The following is a 19,831-nucleotide window of genomic DNA, read 5'->3' as shown; positions in this document are numbered from 1 at the left end:
TCTTTGAGTCTGGGGACAAAACCTGATTCCGAGGAAATCACTTAATTCCTTGGCAGCTCCTTACACTTGGAACTAGTTCTATTCAACCTGTCAAAACAATAGCTGCAGACAATGAGGAGGTTATTCTGGTTCTTGATGTGGAGATGCCGGCGTTGGACTGGGGTACACACAGTAAGAAGTTTAACAACACCAGGTTAAAGTTCAACAGGTTTATTTGGTAGCAAATGCCACTAGCTTTCGGAGCGCTTCCCCTTTGTCAGGTGGAGTGGAGAAATGCTCACAAACAGGGCATACAGAGACACAAACTCAATTTACAGAACAATGATTGGAATGCAGTCTTTACAGATAATCAAGTCTTAAAGGTACAAACAATGTGAGTGGAGAGAGCATTAAGCACAGGTTAAAGAAATATGTATTGTCTCCAGACAGGACAGTCAGTGAGATTCTGCAAGTCCAGGCAAGCTGTGGGGGTTACAGATAGTGTGACATGAACCCAAGATCCCAGTTGAGGCCACCCTCATGTGTGCAGAACTTGGCTATCAGTTTCTGCTCAGTGACTCTGCGCTGTCGTGTGTCGTGAAGGCCGCCTTGGAGGACGCTTACGCGAAGATCAGAGGCCGAATGCCCATGACGGGTGCGGGCATTCGGCCTCTGATCTTCGCGTAAGCGTTCTCCAAGGCGGCCTTCACGACACACGACAACGCAGAGTCGCTGAGCAGAAACTGATAGCCAAGTTCCGCACACATGAGGACGGCCTCAACCGGGATCTTGGGTTCATGTCACACTATCTGTAACCCCCACAGCTTGCCTGGACTTGCAGAATCTCACTGACTGTCCTGTCTGGAGACAATACATATTTCTTTAACCTGTGCTTAATGCTCTCTCCACTCACATTGTTTGTACCTTTAAGACTTGATTATCTGTAAAGACTGCATTCCAATCATTGTTCTGTAAATTGAGTTTTTGTCTCTGTATGCCCTGTTTGTGAGCATTTCTCCACTCCACCTGACGAAGGGGCAGCGCTCCGAAAGCTAGTGGCATTTGCTCCCAAATAAACCTGTTGGACTTTAACCTGATGTTGTTAAACTTCTTACTGTATTCTGGTTCTTCCCAGGCTTGTGCCCAAGTGGTATAAATGGATTTTGGGTAGAACATATGTGATTGTATAACACAACTGCCTGAATAAAGCCTTGCAGGCAGAATGGGTGATAGAGGAAAGGATCGTGTCTTTCTTGATTGCTACAAGGGTCAGTGGAGCACAGCTGCTCTTCTGTATCATTTTAACACACAGTCTTTGGTCGGGGACTGGTTGGCTCCATTGTCTAGACAGCTAATGTGTGGTTCGATTCCCACTCTGGCTGAGCAAAACTTGGGACCTGCTTCCTCACCCTGTCCCTGAGATTGGAACCCTGAGATTAGAAGGCAATGACAAACCGCCACAGAAAACATGCCAAGGGACTGGTTGAGAAAGCGGCATCAGCAGACAATTAGCCAAGGACCTTCCGATGGGCAGGGCACACACATGACACAACTAACAGCACTGCAAGTGTACCCACATCACATGGACAGCACTGCACAACCACCTTCTCAAGGCCAATTAGTGATGGGCAATAAATGCTGGCTGAGCAAATGACATTCAAATCCCATGAACGAAAAAAAATCTTGAAAACCAGTGTCTCAGTATTTCTTTCCCACCTTGGAATAGTGACCATCCCTTTAACTCAGTATCTAACCTACAGTGCTAGAGAAATTCCATCAGCATTGCCTCTGGCACATTCTCCAAATTCAATGGGGAGACTGTCAAACGAACGATGCCAGCTCAACTTGAGTTCAGGCAAAACTCCTGCAAAACCAACTTTGATAGGCCGTACAGTGTGTCCATGTCGCCAAAGAGCATCTCCCCCATCTGGTCCTGTTTTATCGACTCTCAGATGGCCATTATTCCAGGAAAGGTCAAAGAAAACTCTTCAGACACTTTGGGATTCTGCTTGAACCATGGCAACGTTGATATTAATGACTGGGAAGAGCTTTCCGGCAGTCATTCAGAATGGCAACAACTTGTCCATCAAGCTGCATCATGCTTTGAGTCCTAATGATGAGGCAGAGCAGTGGCAGCGAAGGGAAGAAAAGGAAACAAACCCTGCATTTCAGATCCTACTATCTCATGAGACACCCTGTCCCATGTTCCCAAGTATCTGCAGACCGAGAATCAGCCTGTTCAGTCACGTGAAGACCATGGCAGAAACTCATGACCCTGAGTAGATTTCATCCTCGAATCAAGGGGCATCTGATGTTGATGCCAAGAGGAAAACTTGAAAATACATCAGCCCTCTTTACTCTCCCCAGACCATTTCAACAGCCATTGTCTAATAGAAAACCCAGCAAGAAATGAACCATGCCTTTCTGTTATCATTCCAACTTTCATGAAAGATAAAAATGAGAGTGTGGACTAGATGCTAAACTGACTTTAACATTTCCTACAAAGAAAGCCCCTCTCAATGAGTTCTGTTGCCTGCTGTTTGTGGAGTAGGAGATGTTTCAAGTTGGGCTTGCCTTTGTGGAATGTTTGTCAAGTCACATGAGACAGGCGAAGTGAGATATTGTAACGTTGCTCTGGAGAAAAGGGTTGTAGTGTTACGCTGTTCGGGGAGGCAAAGTTAGTCCCCCTTTAACCAGAGGTCATTGTGGAGGGTTAGTGTACAGCTGTGACAGAGTGCGAAGGGTGTGCTAGTACACCGAGAAAAAACAAGGGAGTGACCAATTACTGACCCACAAGAACTTTGGCGTCCACAGCTCCCCATGCCATTGAAAAGAGCAACTCATTTTCCATAGGTACAGATATGGTGCAGCTCAGTGCAGTTTGGAGCCTCCCTCTTCAGCACCTACAAGACCTGAGCAAAGTTCAGCCTGGACTCCAGGCAGTGAGACCTGGTGTAACATCAGCACAGGGATTTGGAATACTTCTACTGATACACTTTTACATAAGTTTAAAGTGTACTTAATAGTGTCACAAGTAGGCTCACATTAACACTGCAATGAAGTGAAAATCTCCCAGTCGCCACACTCTGGTGCCTGTTCGGGTGCACTGAGGGAGAATTTAGCATGGCCAATGCACCTAACCAGCACGTCTTTTGGAGTGTGGGAGGAAACCAGAGCACCCGGAGGAAACCCACGCAGACACTGGGAGAATGTGCAGACGCCGCACAGACAGTGACCCAAACCGGGAATCGAACCCAGGTCCCTGGCGCTGTGAGGCAGCAGTGCTAATCATTGTGCCACCATCCCTCATTAAAGGAGCAATATCATAGTGCAAAATTTGTAACACAGCAACTTAGATGACCAAAGTTTGGAGTAGGTTCTGGGTAGGTTAATGAGGTGGATGGGGTAAGGAGGTTTAGTCCGAGGTTTAATTCCAGTGATTGCATTAAATAGCAAGTTACCAGTTAAAGCAGGTGTCTGTGTAGTAAGTGGGAGAGGCTCTGATTTCTGGTGTATCTGGCTGCCAGTCAGCTGTCGCCGCTTGCGCACGCTTCAGCATGCACATGTACTGAACCAAGCCTCGCCTGGCTACCTTGCAATGCTGCTTCGTTTGGGAATCTCATGCTTGGTTAAAAAATAATCTTCATTCTGCAGCAAGGGGTGCAATAAAACCCGGAGTCTAGAAAGGAGTGTCGGCTGACAGATCCCTGTCAGCAGATCCTCAGTGCTGTAGGGGAGGAGCCAGCGAGATTTATAAAAGCAATGTGTTTTGTGCCCAAATGAGACTCACGCGTGACCGGTGAACGTGTGAGAACAAAGTAACCACTTTGTAAGGTAAGTGAGACTTTTTAATGTTTCTTCATTACTGGACGGAAATGGAAAGTTCTCAGTTCTGAGCAATGTTGTCAGTAATTTAACAGGAAAACTGTTCAGCTGCTCTAATTTTTAAAAATGTGAAAAACACTCGTCCTCACGTGTCTGACACATTCTGCGCTACTCTCTCCGGGGTGCTCTCTGGGTTAGCACTGCTACCTCACGGCGCCAGGGAACCGGGTTCGATTCCCGGCTTGGGTCACTGAGTGTGCAGAGTCTGCATGTCCTCTGCGTAGGTTTCCTCCGGGTGCTCTGGTTTCCTCCCACAGTCCGAAAGACGTGATGGTTAGGTGCATTGACCATGGTAAATTCTCCCTCAGTGTACCCGAAGTGTGGCGACTGGGGGATTTTCACTTCATTGCAGTGTTGATGTAAGCCTACTTGTGACACCAATAAATAAACTTTAAACTGTAGCTTTACTATTCCTGTGTCAGAACAAGCCTTTCTTTTCCTCAGATTTGCAAGTTGATTCAGCTTTTGCCACACTGCACTGTTTGAGCCTTGAGGATAATGACCATTGCATTATTCTTGACGCAGCCTGGGCAAAGAGTTTAGCCAAGTGCTCAACCGAGTCACCTTTGGACAGTCAGAGCCATGGTTATCTCAACTAAGCAGAGGAAAGGGAATTTCCAGCTCCTTGCTCCTGTGCCCTGGAGGCTGTGCCCGAACCTGCATTACAAAGCAACGTTGTTGACGTTGATAATGAAAGAAAGGCAGTGATATTGTTAATGCGTGACACAAACTGAATGGCAGAACAATACATCCATCAGCAGCCTTGTCATCTCCCCTGAACCCTACCCTCCCAAACAACTGACCCTAGGGCAGCGATTTGCAACCTTGGTTAAAGAGCCCTATCCTATATTGTGAAATTCTGTGGAAGCCCAACTTCTCCTCTCCTCACACCATATATATTATAGAACAAAACATTTAAAAAAGCAAAACAATGTTGAATGACTGAAGGATTATTTTTCATTAAATGTAATATATTGTGAAATATTGAAAAAAACTTGATACAAGTTTCAAGTGACCTGAAAATTGTGTGGACGTCTTTCAGGATGCTTCGGGAACCCTGATGTTCCTGGTGACCTTGATTGAAAGACACTGCCATAGGGTCTCAGTAATGCTGCTGAGAGACACAGAGACCCCTTCACGCAGTGAAGAAGTGAGAGGAAAGCGTTCACGAGGCAGTTTATAGGAAGACAATTGAAGGGTTATGGGGAGAAGGCAGGAAAATGGGGATGAGGAGCATATCAGCCATGATCGAATGGCGGAGCGGACTTGATGGGCAGAATGGCCTAATTCTGCTCCTATATCTTATGAACTTACGAACTTATGACAACAGATCCTGCCTGTAGGGCTGTGAGGCACAGCACAGCAATACAGTAAATAGAAATGTGGGTGGAATTTTCCTGTCCAGCACGCCACGGGAATCGTAGTGAGCGGGACAGGACCATGCAAAGGTCCATTGACCTCGGGCGGGGATTTCTGGTCTTGGGGCGAGCGCTGCCGGAATGATCCTGTTTGCTGCAGAACCTGAGAATTGTCTTCCTCCCATCTAGTGCCTCGTCACTGCGGATTCCCAGTCGGGGGGAGGAAAGATGAGGTTCCAGCTACTCACCTTAGCCCTGATGGCGGCCTGCTTCTCCCTGAGCACTTCACAAGGTGAGCGCGCACACGCTAGCTGCAAGATTCCCTCGTTGATGAGAATGTGAGAAGGATACTATGTTTTGCACTCCTGCTGTGAGGAAGCCGAGAGCAGTCATGTGTCCAGAGCACTGACCTCACATACTGAGGCTGAGATTTCCCACATGGACCGCTGAGATGCCTGTCAGTGGAGCTTTGTTGAATACTGTGGGTAAGGGCAGTGTTTAGCGGTGTGAAAATTCACCTTCCTGTAATGACTGATAGGAAGGTAAGTATTTCTGTTTGCTGCCCCTGGGGTGGGAGGGGGGATGCTGAGTTGCCAGTGCTTGTTGCGGTTTGTATCAGGGGTCGGTAACACTGTGCTGGCCCTGGATTTCCGGGGACATCCTGTAACATTTACGTTGGACATGACCATGTCCAGGTTTGACAGGCAGATAAGGCAGGAGGAACTATTCCCAGTCTTCTTCTTTCACTGTGGTGATCTTAAATAGAGGTGTACCTCATGGAGCTAGTGATGCTGGAACCTGTGTGGGTCTTGGTATCTCAAAAGGCCAAGGCCGTTGTAGGTCTGTAAATTAATCTTCCTCTCTTCCACAGCATGATCATCAGGCTGGATCCACCGTTGGACCACAGGAGCAGAATCACAGAATTGGCTGGGTACAGAAGGAGGCTATTTGGTCCATCGTGCCTGCACTGAGCACAATCTACTCCAATTGAGCATGATCACTTAGTGCCATTCCCCTGCCTTTTCCCCTGCACCTTGTTTCTATTCAAATAATCATCCAATGTCCCCTTGAATGCCTCAATGGAACCTGCTTCCAGCACACTTCCAGGCAGTGCATTTCAGACCCGAACCACTCACTTACCGAAATCTTACACACAGCAGGATCTCGCCGTCCCGCTGACGGTGCACCCCTGCTGCGGGTTTCCTGGTGGCGAGGGGTGCATTCGATGGGAAACCCTGTTGACCACGGCGGGACGATAAGACCCCGCTGCCAACGCCATCGCCTGCCGGCACAAAACATGCCGTGGAGGGGGGTGGGTGGGGGGGGGGGGGGAATCCTGCCCACTCTGTAAGGAAGTTTATCCTCACATCGCATTTGTTTCTTTTGCAAATTACTTCCAGGACGGAATTTTCCCGTCTTGCCCGCCACAGGAATCATAGCAGGCGGGACACGGATCATGCAAAGGTTTGTCGACCTCGGGCGGATTTTCCGGTTTTGGGGCGAGCGCGGTCGGAATACCCCATCCAGAGTCTGTGCCCTCTCATTCTCGATCCTTTTATGAGCTGGAACAGTTTCTCCCTATCTACTCTGTCCAGCCCCCTCGTGATTTTGAACATCTCTATCAAATCTCCTTTTAGCATTCTTCTTTCCAAGGGCAAAAGTCCCAACCTGTGTTCTCCAGCTGTTGCTGACCAGGCTTTGTTGGGGGGTCTGTTGATGGCTGTAGCTGCCTGGAACCTGGCAGTAGGAGCTGGATTGTTCCGAATGTGTTCCCCACCCTCAGTTCACACCATAGTGGTGAAAGTTAAGGAAATATGAAATTTATGCTTAGGTCCAAATAACCTTTTTAAAAAACACTCAGTTTGCAATTTTCTGGTTGCACAAATTCCATCATGATCTCTAACATCCAAAGACCCTGCTCAGTCAAAAAATATTGATAACCAGGAGTGTTTATTGGAAATGAAAATGAACAGCAACAGACATTGTTTTTGAATGCTCCTGTGATCTTTCATCTCCCTGCAGTAATAAATTCCTGGAGGATTGCCAAATGCTGTTCTCTTCCAAAAGGCCTTGACTGATCCATGCTGCGATTATAGTACCTTGTGCCAGCAGTCTTTCATTACCTCACAGTTATTCCTCTCTGGGCAGTGAGTGTATGCAAGCTAATTAACTAGATTAAGCATCACAGCACAGGTAAGTCTGAACCTGAACACATATGACAGCCCCTGTTGGCAAAGCTGGCTGGACAGTGATCAGGGCCAAGGGGGCGGCACGTTGGCACAGTGGTTAGCACTGCTGCCTCACAATGCCAGGGACCCGGGTTCAATTCCGGCCTTGGGTGACTGTGTGGAGTTTGCACATTCATCCCGTGTCTGCGTGGGTTTCCTCCGGGTGCTCTGGTTTGCTCCCACAGTCCAAAGGTGTGCAGGTTAGGTGGATTGGCCATGCAAAATTGACCCTTTGTGTCCAAAGGTGTGTAGGTTAGGTGGATTGGCCACGCTAAATTGCACCTTCGTGTCCAAAGGTGTGCAGGTTAGGTGGATTGACCATGCTAAATTGCTGCTTAGTATCCAAAGATGTGTAAGTTAGGTGGATTAGCCATGTTAGATGTGCAGGGTTACGGGGATAGGGCCTGGGTGGGATGCTCTTTCAGAGAGTTGGTGCAGACCCGATGGGCCAAATGGCCTCATTCTGCACTGTAGAGATTCTAAAACTTTGGGTGATCTTCCCCTTATCCTAGCAGCATTGTGCTGGCTGCAATTGTTGATGCGGTGAAATCGGGCAGGCAGAGAACCTGGAGCCAGTCTGTCCTCAACACAGGTTGCATCATAAAGCTCAGTACAACACGAGCAGACTAGACTTTTTCACTTCATGTCGCTCCCTCACCCAGGTGGAAACTGCTCTTTTGACTAAAACAAATGATCAATAAAATAAACAAATGAAAGACGGGCGACAGCCCCTGGCGCGGCACTGGAACTAAAACAAAACATCAGGAAAATTAATCAAACTCAAATATCATTGCTGGAGGTGATGGTGCACCCCTGCCCCGATAGAGCTCACTGGTCACTGGGGGCCCTGCTTCTTATCCCCGTTCTTCAGAAAAACAACAATCAATAACTCAAACGAAGATGACTGGGGTGACAGCCCCTGGTGGGCCACCATAACTAAAACAAAACATCAAAAGGAAACTTAAATCAAACTATCATTCTGGGCAGATTATGCACCCCAATTCCATGGAGCCCATTGGTCACAAAAAGCCATGATTCTTATACTTGTACAGTAAGAAGTCTCACAACACCAGGTTAAAGTCCAACAGGTTTATTTGGTAGCTTTCGGAGTGTCACTCCTTCTTCAGGTGAGTCTTATATTTGTGCCCATTCCCCAGTGAACATCAGCCACTCTTCATCAAAACTACAGCATTTGCAACATTAACAGCAACTGCCCAATTGTTGCTCTGATGATCTAGAACGCACTCAACCCTGACACAAACATTTTGTTTAAAACCAGTTGATTCAGTGCTGCCCAACACGGACACATCAGCAGCAAAACTGGTCCAGTTTTTTGATTTGATTTATTATTGTCACATGTATTGGGATACAGTGAAAAGTATTGTTTCTTGCACACTATAAAAAGAAAGCATGCCGTTCATAGAGAAGGAAAGGAGAGAGTGCAGAATATAGTGTTACAGTTACAGATTCGGTGTGGAGAAAGATCAACTTAATATAAGGTTGGTCCACTCAAAAGTCTGATGGCAGCAGGGAAGAAGCTGTTCTTGAGTCAGTTGGTATGATTTCAGGCTTTTGTATCTTTTTCCTGACAGAAGAAGATGGAAGAGAGTATGTCCCGGGTGTGTTGGGTTCTTAATTATGCCGGCTGCTTTTCCGAGGCAGTGGGAAGTGTAGACAGAGTCAATAGATGGGAGGCTGGTTTGCGTGATGGACTGGACTTCATTCACATCCCCTTGTAGTTTCTTGCGGTCTTGGTCAGAGCAGGAGCCATACCAAGCTGTGATACAACCGGAAAGGAGTTTCTAAGATTTTTTTTATTGACAACTACAAGTAACCATGGGACAGATTCAAGTGTGACCAAAATATTACAACATTTGTCTTGCAGGATCATATCCTGGACTCTTTTAAAACAAAACAATCATTGTGACTGATTCAAAATGGCTATGAGAACAAAGCATTCGTTAGGATGCAGGTAGTTTGACTGGGACATAAACTGAATTTGATTGCACAGTGTAGTGTTAGGGTTTGAGCAGTGGTTGGCCACTTAGACCAAAGACAATGTGGAATTTCAAACTGAACAATTGAAATCTCCCACTTTGTAATCAATCCCCAAAGCCACTTGCACCATGAAGATGACCAAGCTCCCAGCAACTATGAAAACTATCCTAGCAAGATTTATCCTCACCAGGAGAAAGGAAAGCATGTTTTGTAAATAAAATTTTAAGAAATGGTACATTAAGCAGAACCTTGTAAAATCCACCTTGCTGTATTGCCATTGGGAGTGCAGTGTAAAGGGAGGCTCAAACGGAACTGTTGCTCTTACGTGACCAGGTTACATACACTCTTTGTCACTCAACAGGAAATTCGTTTGAAGACTGCTGCTTGAAATATTACCATGTAAAACATCCTACGAGACTCCAGAGACACATCATCAATTACCGAGAGCAGACCACAGGTGGAAGCTGCAACTTGCATGCATATGTGTGAGTATAAAAGCTATCTAGATACAGGGCAGATCCCAGCTCCTCGCTCACTCACAGTGTGACAGAGCTCACTCCTCGCACACTCGCAGTGTGACAGAGTGACTCCTCGCGCACTCGCAGTGAAACAGAGCCCACAACTCACACACTTGCAGTGTGACAGAGTGACTCCTCGCACACTCACACAAGTATATTCATCACCGAAACTTGTGTTGTGTTAATGCAATTCTTTCTGCAAAACTCTTTTGAGGAAAAATAGTGTAAATGTTTGAAAACATGACCTGTCCCATGGCAGCTAAACTGACCATAGCACAAATGTTCCCCCATCTCACCCTACCACGTCAGACTGTGACCCCCCTGCCCCAGTACTGAGATTCCTCCTCCCATCCCCACCACTCCTCAGTTTCAGGCTGTATTTCTATGTTACAATCTTCCTCCATTGCCGCAGCGTGGAGCTGAGGCGTGCGACCATCTGTTTGAATCCGAATGAGCCGTGGGTCAAAAAATACGTCAAGAGAAATGGAAAACACAGAAGGAAGTGTTCGGATTTTCCTAAATCCTGCAAACGCCAGTACAAAGTAAGTGACAGATTACACAGGAGTCAGGCTAGATAGAGCGATGTTAATTCAGCTCACTGACCGCGGGACTCTGGGAGATCGACACATGGTGTCTGGACCTGCTCCAATCTGTGGAATCCAACTCAAACAGCAGGATTTCCAGGGACAGATTAGGGAAAGGGAATTCTGAAATCCAACATCAAAGTGGCCAATCCCCCAGGCAACCACCTGGATTGTTAATGAATGGTGAGGGCCTAGTGGTTTTATCACTGGATTTTTAATCCAGAAACCCAACTAATGTTCCGGGACCCAGGTTCGAATTCCGCCACGGCAAATGGTGGGACTTTGAATTCAATAAAAAATATCTGGAATTAAGAATCTACTGATGACCATGAAGCTATTGTTGATTATCAGGAAAACCAATAGTGGTTCACTAATGCCCTTTAGAGGAGGAAACCTGCCGTCCTTACCTGGTCTGGCTAACATGTGACTCCAGAGTCACAGCAATGTTGTTGACTCTCAACTGCCCTCTAAACAAGGGCAACTAGGGATGGGCAATAAATGCTGGCCAGCCAGCAACGCCCAGGAATTAATAAAAAAAATGTGGGGCTAAATTCAGGTGAATTTGGGGGTTTGGGGTGTGGTGGGGGTGGGGGGGGGGGGGGGGGGTGGGGGGGGGGGTCTAGAACTTGCCACTGGTCACCTATGACACTGACCAGTTGGGTCAGCCTGACATCACCTCATTTCCATAATTTGACTGCATGCCCATGCCAGGAAGGCAATGTCTAGGCCACTTGCCAGCACCAATATGTCGGGTAACCCAACACATGATGCACTGTCCATCGGTGGGAATGGTGAGGGTGGGGATGGTGAGCAGTTGGGGTTCAGGAATCCCTCCACTGTTTGAGGATTAACCCTTGGTGGTGTGGGAGCCAGACTGTCTTAATCTCCACCGTCTTATACATTGGTAGCAAATGTAACAGCCCGGCATTCCGTTGAAGTTTAATAACCAAACGCAAACTGTGTTCCTATTCTAACTGTTCTGTCCATACGGGGTTGGTCCCAATAAGAGTGGCTGCTCCCTCCAGCATTGTCTGCAGATGATGGTGCAATAAGTGTCTTGATTTTTCAGCATTAACCAGGCTACGAGCAGCAGGGAGGAGGGAAGCTGAGTCGAGACCCTCCCCAACCTGAGACCACTTCTTCTCTCAACCCATCTTTGAATAAAAGTCAAAGCAATTGTACCTGGCTGCACTGAGAGCAGTCAATGCTTACACCAGCTGAAATATAATCAAGACAAGACCAGCCGCCCCAAACCCAACTGGAGAGGACAATGTGGGAGAGATGCTGTGGAGGTGAGGACCCCACATCATCAGCCTCACTATTACCATTGAGCCTTTACACACCTCAATTGGAATTATTAAATCGGCAAAGCTATCTCTATGTCTAACTGCAAACAGCTCTGCTCTGATCTTTTGGCTGCTGCATGCTATTTATCTTGTATGATGTTACTTTTATTAGCTTGTTAACCTGTGCGATTCACTCAGAGGAATCAATATTTTTTGACAAGTTATACACAAATCCAGATGGTACCGGCATCCAAAAAGGTATAGCGAGACGTGTATTTTTCCCCTAGGAGCAGGAACAGGCTGTTTCAGATGGTAGCTGATCTGATGCAACAAACACATTGCATAGAGACATAGAACATAGAACATAGAACATGGGGGTCATTTGGTTAAAGGGTTAAAACAGCCACTAAACGGAGGCTGTGCTAATGAGACACTTTTTAAGGCCAGTTTGAAAGTCTGGATTTAGCACACAATGTGCTGATTACCATCGTTCGAACATGCTTGGAAATGATAACCGGACACTTGCAGGTTCATTCTTCCAATGCTGATTAGATAGAATTTTCCAGAACAGTATAATGCGGGCAACCCGTACCCACTGCCACTGTAGATGTAGCACACTCTGTATGGTGCACAGTGATACAGTTCAGGGGCAGAGGGAGCAGGCTCACAGGGGACACTGGAGGTCTTGGTGGAGGATGTTCGGTGGAGGAGGGATACTCCACAATGCCACTTGCCTTCATGTCCTTCCCTTTAAGAGCCAGCAGGTGCTGCTGTGACTGGACTCATGCCCGCCTCCCGTTTCTCATCCAGACCAAAGGGGGACCCCCCCTAGTGAGATGTCTATGACCTTCCTTTGACCTGTCGACTCCTTTAAGGCGGAGTTGCACCTAAACGCCTCAAAGAATTTCTAAAATGAATGTTGGTGGAGTTTTGCAAAGTGTCGCTGAAATCAGTGAAACGTCTCCTGATAAGCTCAGAGATTCTTTTCAAGCTCCAGCAGCAATGAGCATGATATGTCAATGCCCCTCAAATTTAGTTGGCTCGACTTGGCCTATCCATTGGATGCACAGAGCTTTTAAAATATTTTGTGGAGCCATGCGGTGTGTTAAAGGGAAAAGCTTGAATGGTCACTTCTACGTTGCTATGCAACCATGCAGCTTCGAGGGAGTGTGAGTGAGTTTCCCTTTAAGTAGCATGTCGCTGTTGGGAGAAGACATTATAATTGAAATGTGCATCTTGCAGCCTCTTCAATGGGTGCTAGCAGGCATTATAAGTGACAATCTGCCCCATAATGAGCCTCCGTCCAGCCTAGCGAAGGTGTTAAACACTGGCTACACTGGCGTTTCAACACAAGGCCCCACTTAGGCCACATTGAAGGATGGTCAGTGCCTGTGCGCACTGCTGAAAATTGTCCCCCATAATGTTTCAGATTTTTAATTGCTTTAGTGGGAGGTGATGGCCTAGTGGTATTAGCGTGAGACTATTAATCCAGAAGCTCAGCTAATATTCTGAGGACTTGGGTTCAAATCCTGGCACGGCAGGTGGAGGAATTTGAATTCAATAAGGAAAATCTGGGATTAAGAATCTACTGATAACCATTGTCAATTGTCGGAAAAACCCATCTGGTTCACTGATGTCTTTTAGTAAAGGAAATCTGCCGTCCTTACCTGATCGGGCCTAACTGTGACTCCAGAGCCACAGCAATGTGGCTGACTCTCAACTGCCCTCGGGCAACTAGGGATGGGCAATAAATGCTGGCCAGCCAGCAACGCCCATGTCCCACAAATTAATTTTTTAAAAATTGCTTGTATTTTGAGTTGTGGGGAAGGCGCCCGACAAGGGCTTCTCGAAGAGAAAGTCTTCTTAATTACAACAGTTACAGCCTCAGCTTTTCCAGTCACATTCCAGGAGCCAAGTTTGCTGCTGCAACTTCCACTGAGCTGCATTTGAGCCAGAGCCCCAGCCTGTAGGAAGCAGGTTATATATAATCCTGATCAGCCTGTTTAGTTTTTGTATTCCATTACTGATCGATTCTGATTATCTAACAGACCTTTATGCAGAGTGCAGCTGCTGAAATAACCCTGATTATGTATACGGTTGAGATGTTTTTCTATGTTTCAATAAATGGCGATTGTTTTATCAAACCGCTTCCAGTGTGCCCTCCATTTGGCCAACTTCCAAAACCAACAGCCCATAAAACCTAACAAATCAAAAAGCTTTTGACATGTCAAAACCAACCATACATTAAAAGCGTAGTAAGTTTATTTATTAGTGTCACAAGTAGGCTTACATTAACACTGCAATGAAGTTACTGCAAAAATCCCCTAGTCGCCACAGTCTGGCACCTGTCCAGGTACACAGAGGGAGAATTTAGCACAGCCAATGCACCTAACCAGCACGTCTTTTGGACTGTGAGAGAAAACTGCTGCACCCAAGGAAACCCACGCAGACACGGGGAGAACATGCAGATTCCACACAGACAGTGACCCAAGTTGGGAATCGAACCTGGTTCCCTGAAGCTGTGAGGCAGCAGTGCTAACCACTGTGCCACCGTGCCACCTACAGTAGGAAGGGGGTTATTATAATTTCAGTCTATATTCCACCACTGCTAGCTTTCTCCAGTCTGAGATTACAGCAGATCCCTCTAAAGTACTGTTACCTCTAAGAAGTCCTGTAGTACTGCTGCAGTTTGCCACTCCCTGCCTCTCTTTACTCCATCCCTAAGTTACTAATTAGTTTGCACCAGCTCAGCCAACTACTGCCTGAATTCTTCTCCGTCCCACATTATTCCCCAGCTTCCTTTAAAGGATATATTAATTCTTTTTGGAAAATTGGTTCTGTTCCTTACACCTGCCCATTGTCTTTCAAGCACCCGCTTTTTAGTAGAGGGTCCCCATGCAACATTCCCCAAATTTGTTAGCATGGATGAGATCTCTCAATTTCTTCACTTCCGGATGGGATACCCCCAAATTATAAGGCCCCAGGTGAGGAGGGATCAACTGGCTCCCTTTATTCAACCCCCTCGGTTGGTCGCAACAAGATTAACTTAAAAAGGATCCCTTCCCTTCACGAATACCTTCTCCCAGCCTCAACATTTTGGTTTTAAAAGGAGCCGGTTAACAAGGCTTTCCTGAGTTAAAGAGTCTGTTCATCAGCTACTACACAAGAAAAATGTAAAACACATTCACACAGGTTGGAAATCAGAATTGAGTAAGTAAAACCAAGATCGCAAGGAACTACAAAGAGTTGTGAACGAAGCCCAGTCCATCACGCAAAGCAGCCTCCCATACATTGACTCTGTCTACACTTCCCGCTGCCACGGAAAAGCAGCCAGCATAGTTAAGGACCCCACGCACCCCGGACATTCTCTCTTCCACCTTCTCCTGTCAGAAAAAAGATACAAGTCTGAAATCAGGTACAACTAACTCAAGAGCAGCTTTTTCAATGCTGCCATTAGACTTTTGAATGGTCCTATCATATATTAAGCTGATTTTTATCTTCACCCTCCCTGTAATTGCAACACTGGTATTCTGCACCCTCTCCTTTCCTCCTCCCCTATGTACTTTATGAATAGTATATTTTGTCCGTATAGCGCGCAAGAGACAATATTTTTCACTGTATCCCAATATATGTGACAATAATAAACCAAATCAAAGGGCCTTGGGATGGTGGACTAGGGTTCTTGAAGGGGTGGGGGTGGAGTTTGCAGGTTCTCTGTGGGATGGGGACAGGAGCTTCCAGTCACCATGCCTCCTAGTCGGAGTATCTGGCAGCAATGAGGGCCTCCCTTGTCCTCCTGGCATTCTGGACTCTTGCTACCACCTGTTTTCCATCCTTCGGGTCCTCCTCAGGCCCTTACTCCACTCCTTCCTGGCCCACCTATTCCCCAGTGGAATAGGCATGGTCCTCCTCCTCCCCCTCTACAATGTTGCCCCACTGCTGCACCAGGTTGTGGAGCACAAAGCAGGCCACTTCGATGTGGGAAACCCTGTGGGAGCCGCACTGAAAAATACCATTAGAGCAGTCAAGGCAGCGGAACTGCCTCTTGAGCAGGTCAATGCCCTGCTCAGTGACGGACCGGGTGGCAGAGCGGGTATCATTGTAATGGGTCTCCGCCTGGTCTCAGTCCTCTGCATTGGGTCATCAGCCATGGCCTCAGCGGGTAGCCCTTGTCCCCCATGACTATTCTGGCTGCCTGGAGTGGCCCTCGGGGATATCCAAGTGCACCAGGTTGAAGCTGTCATGCCATCATACTCAATGCACCTGGGCAGTTGGTGCATGAACTGTGACTTGTAACCCCACGGGGAGTCAGATGTTACCCCTCTCCCCCACCCTCAGGATGTCCGTCCCGATGTCTCTCTCTGAGTGACACACTGCCAGTCCATTGTGCTGGCACATTTCAGATGTGGGAGTCCCTCCTGCCCAGATATGGACCCCTGTCACCCCCTGGCCATTGGCAGCAACATGGAGCAGATTGGACTGAGCTCTATGGCGCTCATGTTCACAATCAGGATGGCTGTGAGAAGGCCCTCATGGGGGAACGCTTGCAGTATGATTTCTGGGTGTAGCCGCCTGGACGTCTGGTGCAAACTAGCCTCCAGGAGTGGCCTGCAGTTCAGACAGAAGAGAAAATCCTCCTAACGTGCACGCAATTAGACATTACAGTGCTCATTGTAGGAAGCACTTCAGAGTTTATGCAGTGTTAAGAGCTGTGTGACAAGCTTCCTTGACTGAGGTAACAGCAGTAAGAGTTTTAACAACACCAGGTTAAAGCCCAACAGGTTTATTTGGTAGCAAATGCCATTAGCTTTCGGAGCGCTGCTCCTTCGTCAGATGGAGTGGATATCCACTCCATCTGACGAAGGAGCAGCGCTCCGAAAGCTAATGGCATTTGCTACCAAATAAACCTGTTGGACTTTAACCTGGTGTTGTTAAAACTCTTACTGTGTTTACCCCAGTCCAACGTCGGCATCTCCACATCGAGGTAACAGCTGCCAGACTGGTGTTTGTAATTGTTAGTGGGGCCTGGGCTGGAATGTCAAAAATAAACCACAGAACCTTTCAGGTAGACAGAGAGCAGGGTAACCAATGTGATATTAGTGAGCTTTGTAACTGGCATCATAGGCAGTCTCTCAAGGGCCTCTGAGCAGCCAGTGAGAACACTCGCATCACGAACCTCAACCCAGCAGTGGGCCCTGACCTGTGAACCTCCAGCTCTGCCAAGGTCCCCCCAGCCCTCCACTCTTGGAAGGGCCCCCACCCCACCCCGCACCGTGGCAACGGCTGGCTTGCCCTTTTGCACCCGGGTGGTTAGTGCTAAGCGGTACTCACCTCCTCACTCGCCCTCGCAATCCCTGGCACCTGGCCCACACTTCAAGGGATGAGTAGTGATTTGTGCACGTGTGACTATCCGCTGGGGAGGTGGGAACATTCTGGGTGGGGTGATGATCGCCTGCCAAACTCGCGAATGAGATTGAAATCAAGTCAATCTCATGCCAATCAGCCTCGTGCCCTTTCTGGCCGAGATCGGTTTGCACAAGTAGAAAGGGACCAGGATGCTCACAAGCCATTTCTGCCAGGTGTGAAACCTGTCTTTGGGCCTGCATGCGATTTTCCCAGATTGGCATGATTGATGCCAGGCGCAGTGCGGCTGGAAAATCATGGCCTTTGTGTCTGGAGCATCTGGCAATATTAGACTTCGCACTAAGCTGTAAGTGTGTGGGCCACAGACTGTGAGCAGAATAATCTTTTGCTTTTCCTCTGCTGAGATTTCATTGGCATCAAAGAAGTAACACAGCTTTTCAATATGCTGTCCGCACTTCTAGATCAGATGGTTCAATCTTTCCAATCAAAGGCATTTTAATGTGCGTCTGTACCTTACTTCTTCATAGTTTCGACACTCAACTCTCCTTCCCCCTCCAACTGCACACTGCCGTCCCTCACTACTATCAACATTTTTCCTCGTTGCCAGTGTAAGAAATTGAAGGTGACCAGTTGTGGCTCAAACTATAAAAGGGTTTATTACCAATGATAAATAGTTATTTACAACAAGGATCCGACAGAACTAAATATGTGACTATTCTCCACTCCTCCCTGGCTCCAAGTGAGGATCCTTCCCAACCTGGGAAACGTGCCTTTACATCTGATTGGCTCGACTTCCCGCCTCGACACTCCATAAGGTCCGACCCAATCAGGTGGGTCTCAGGGAATGCTCCCTTAAAGGGGCCACGCTACCACAACAACATAAGGAAAAACTATTTTATTGTTGAAAAAGAGACATACTGTCGAAGCTTGTCATCATGCATTCATTAGGACAAATCACAAGAAATGACTGACAGTAAAGGGAACAACAGTCTATACTGCATGGGAAGAGTGTTGATGGGCTGGCAAGTGGACTCTGATCGGTAGAAGCCATTGCCACAGAGAATGCATCAGGGAACAGTTAACTGCCAAGCTATTGTTCAAATTCAAACCAGGCATATTGGCTGTGATTGGCCAAAGCATTACCATGAGGAATGAAACGGGAAATGGCTGTGCCCAAAGTTCTCATTTAATTGAAAAAGGTGCAGTGTGTGGACATTCTACTTCAGTCTGCAAAGGACAAGGCCTTGCCTGTGAATATTTGTAGCTTCTAGCCCACTTTAGTGAGCCACATCGTGAGCCCGACTCATAATCTTATCATGATTTTCAGTGTAATTCTTAGCACATTCATGATTCTTTAGCAAATGTTGTCCAACCACAGAATTACATCTAATATTATATACTAAGCTTTGTCTTTTTCAAGCACAGGCTGGTTAAATACCATCAGTACTTTGCCCGTCATGAACAGCCAAAGGGGCTTGTTGTTGATTACAATCCACCAGTTATTGGGACATACAGCCTACATACCTGGCATCGTACTGGCACTAAAATTCATATACCACATTACTCACATGGGCAATTGGCTTGATGATAGCATCCTGTTACACAATAAGTGGTTATCTGGAATGCCTTGCCTGGAAGGGTGGTGGTTGCGGATTCAATAATTGTTTTCAAAACATATTGATACATAATTGGAAAAAAATAATGGTTGGGCTATGGGGAAAGGAAAGGCAAGTAGGATAGACTTGATTGTTCCTGAGGGAGCCAGCACGGGCCTCATTGGCTGAATGGCCTCCTTTTATACTGGAAGCATTCTATGATTTTAACATGTGAGCCTTTTTTATTCTTTCTTGGGATGCAGGGTTTGCTGGCAAGGACAGTATTTATTATCCATCGGTAAATTCCCTTGAGAAGGTGGTGGTGAGCCACCTTCTTGATGTGCTGCAGTTCAATGTGATGTAGATACACCTACGGTGCTGTTAGGGAGCAAGGTGACACCTCATTTTAGGTACGCTTGTATGCATGGCTCCTGCCGTGCCCTCCTACATTTTTCAATGCAAAATGATCATTTGAGATTTTAAATACAAAAAACAAAGAACAAAGAAAATTAAAGCACAGGAACAGGCCCTTCGGCCCTCCAAGCCTGCATCGACCATGCTGCCCTACTGAACTAACCCCCCGCCCCCCCACCTTTCCGGGGATCATTTCCCTCTATTCCCATTCTATTCATGTATTTGTCCAGATGCCCCTTAAAAGTCACTGTCATATCTGCTTCCACTGCCTCCCCTGGCAGCGAGTTCCAGGCACCCACCGCCCTCTGTGTAAAAAACTTGCCTCATACATCTCCTTTAAACCTTGCCCCTCGCACCTTAAACATGTGCCCCCTAGTAATTGACTCTTCCACCCTGGGAAACAGGTTCTGGCTATCCAGTCTGTCCATGCTCCTCATAATCTTATAGACTTCTATCAGGTCGCCCTTCAACCTCCATTGTTCCAGTGAGGACAAATACAGTTTTAAAAAACTGTAAAAACGACCAAGAATTATTGCAAAAACACAACTGGTCATAAGAATGCTCCCAAGGCTCCTTACCATCCCATACCTGGACTCTAAGTTGTCTGCTGAAATCATATCAA

General features: G+C 47.0%; 1 protein-coding gene across 1 annotated transcript; it reads left to right on the top strand.

Annotated features, from left to right (window-relative positions):
• Window positions 1-3,438: 3,438 nt before the first annotated feature.
• On the top strand, window positions 3,439-13,980 carry LOC144479567 (C-C motif chemokine 25-like). The gene is made up of 5 exons (XM_078198434.1): window positions 3,439-3,813; window positions 5,412-5,514; window positions 9,810-9,933; window positions 10,379-10,508; window positions 11,620-13,980. Exons 2-5 carry the CDS (start codon window positions 5,451-5,453, stop codon window positions 11,623-11,625), a joined length of 324 nt encoding a protein of 107 aa, XP_078054560.1. The 5' UTR covers window positions 3,439-3,813; window positions 5,412-5,450; the 3' UTR covers window positions 11,626-13,980.
• Window positions 13,981-19,831: the final 5,851 nt, after the last annotated feature.

This window comes from Mustelus asterias, chromosome 26, assembly GCF_964213995.1.
Source record: "Mustelus asterias chromosome 26, sMusAst1.hap1.1, whole genome shotgun sequence".
Classification (NCBI taxonomy): Eukaryota; Metazoa; Chordata; class Chondrichthyes; order Carcharhiniformes; family Triakidae; genus Mustelus; species Mustelus asterias.
This window is presented reverse-complemented; position numbering and strand designations above follow the sequence as displayed.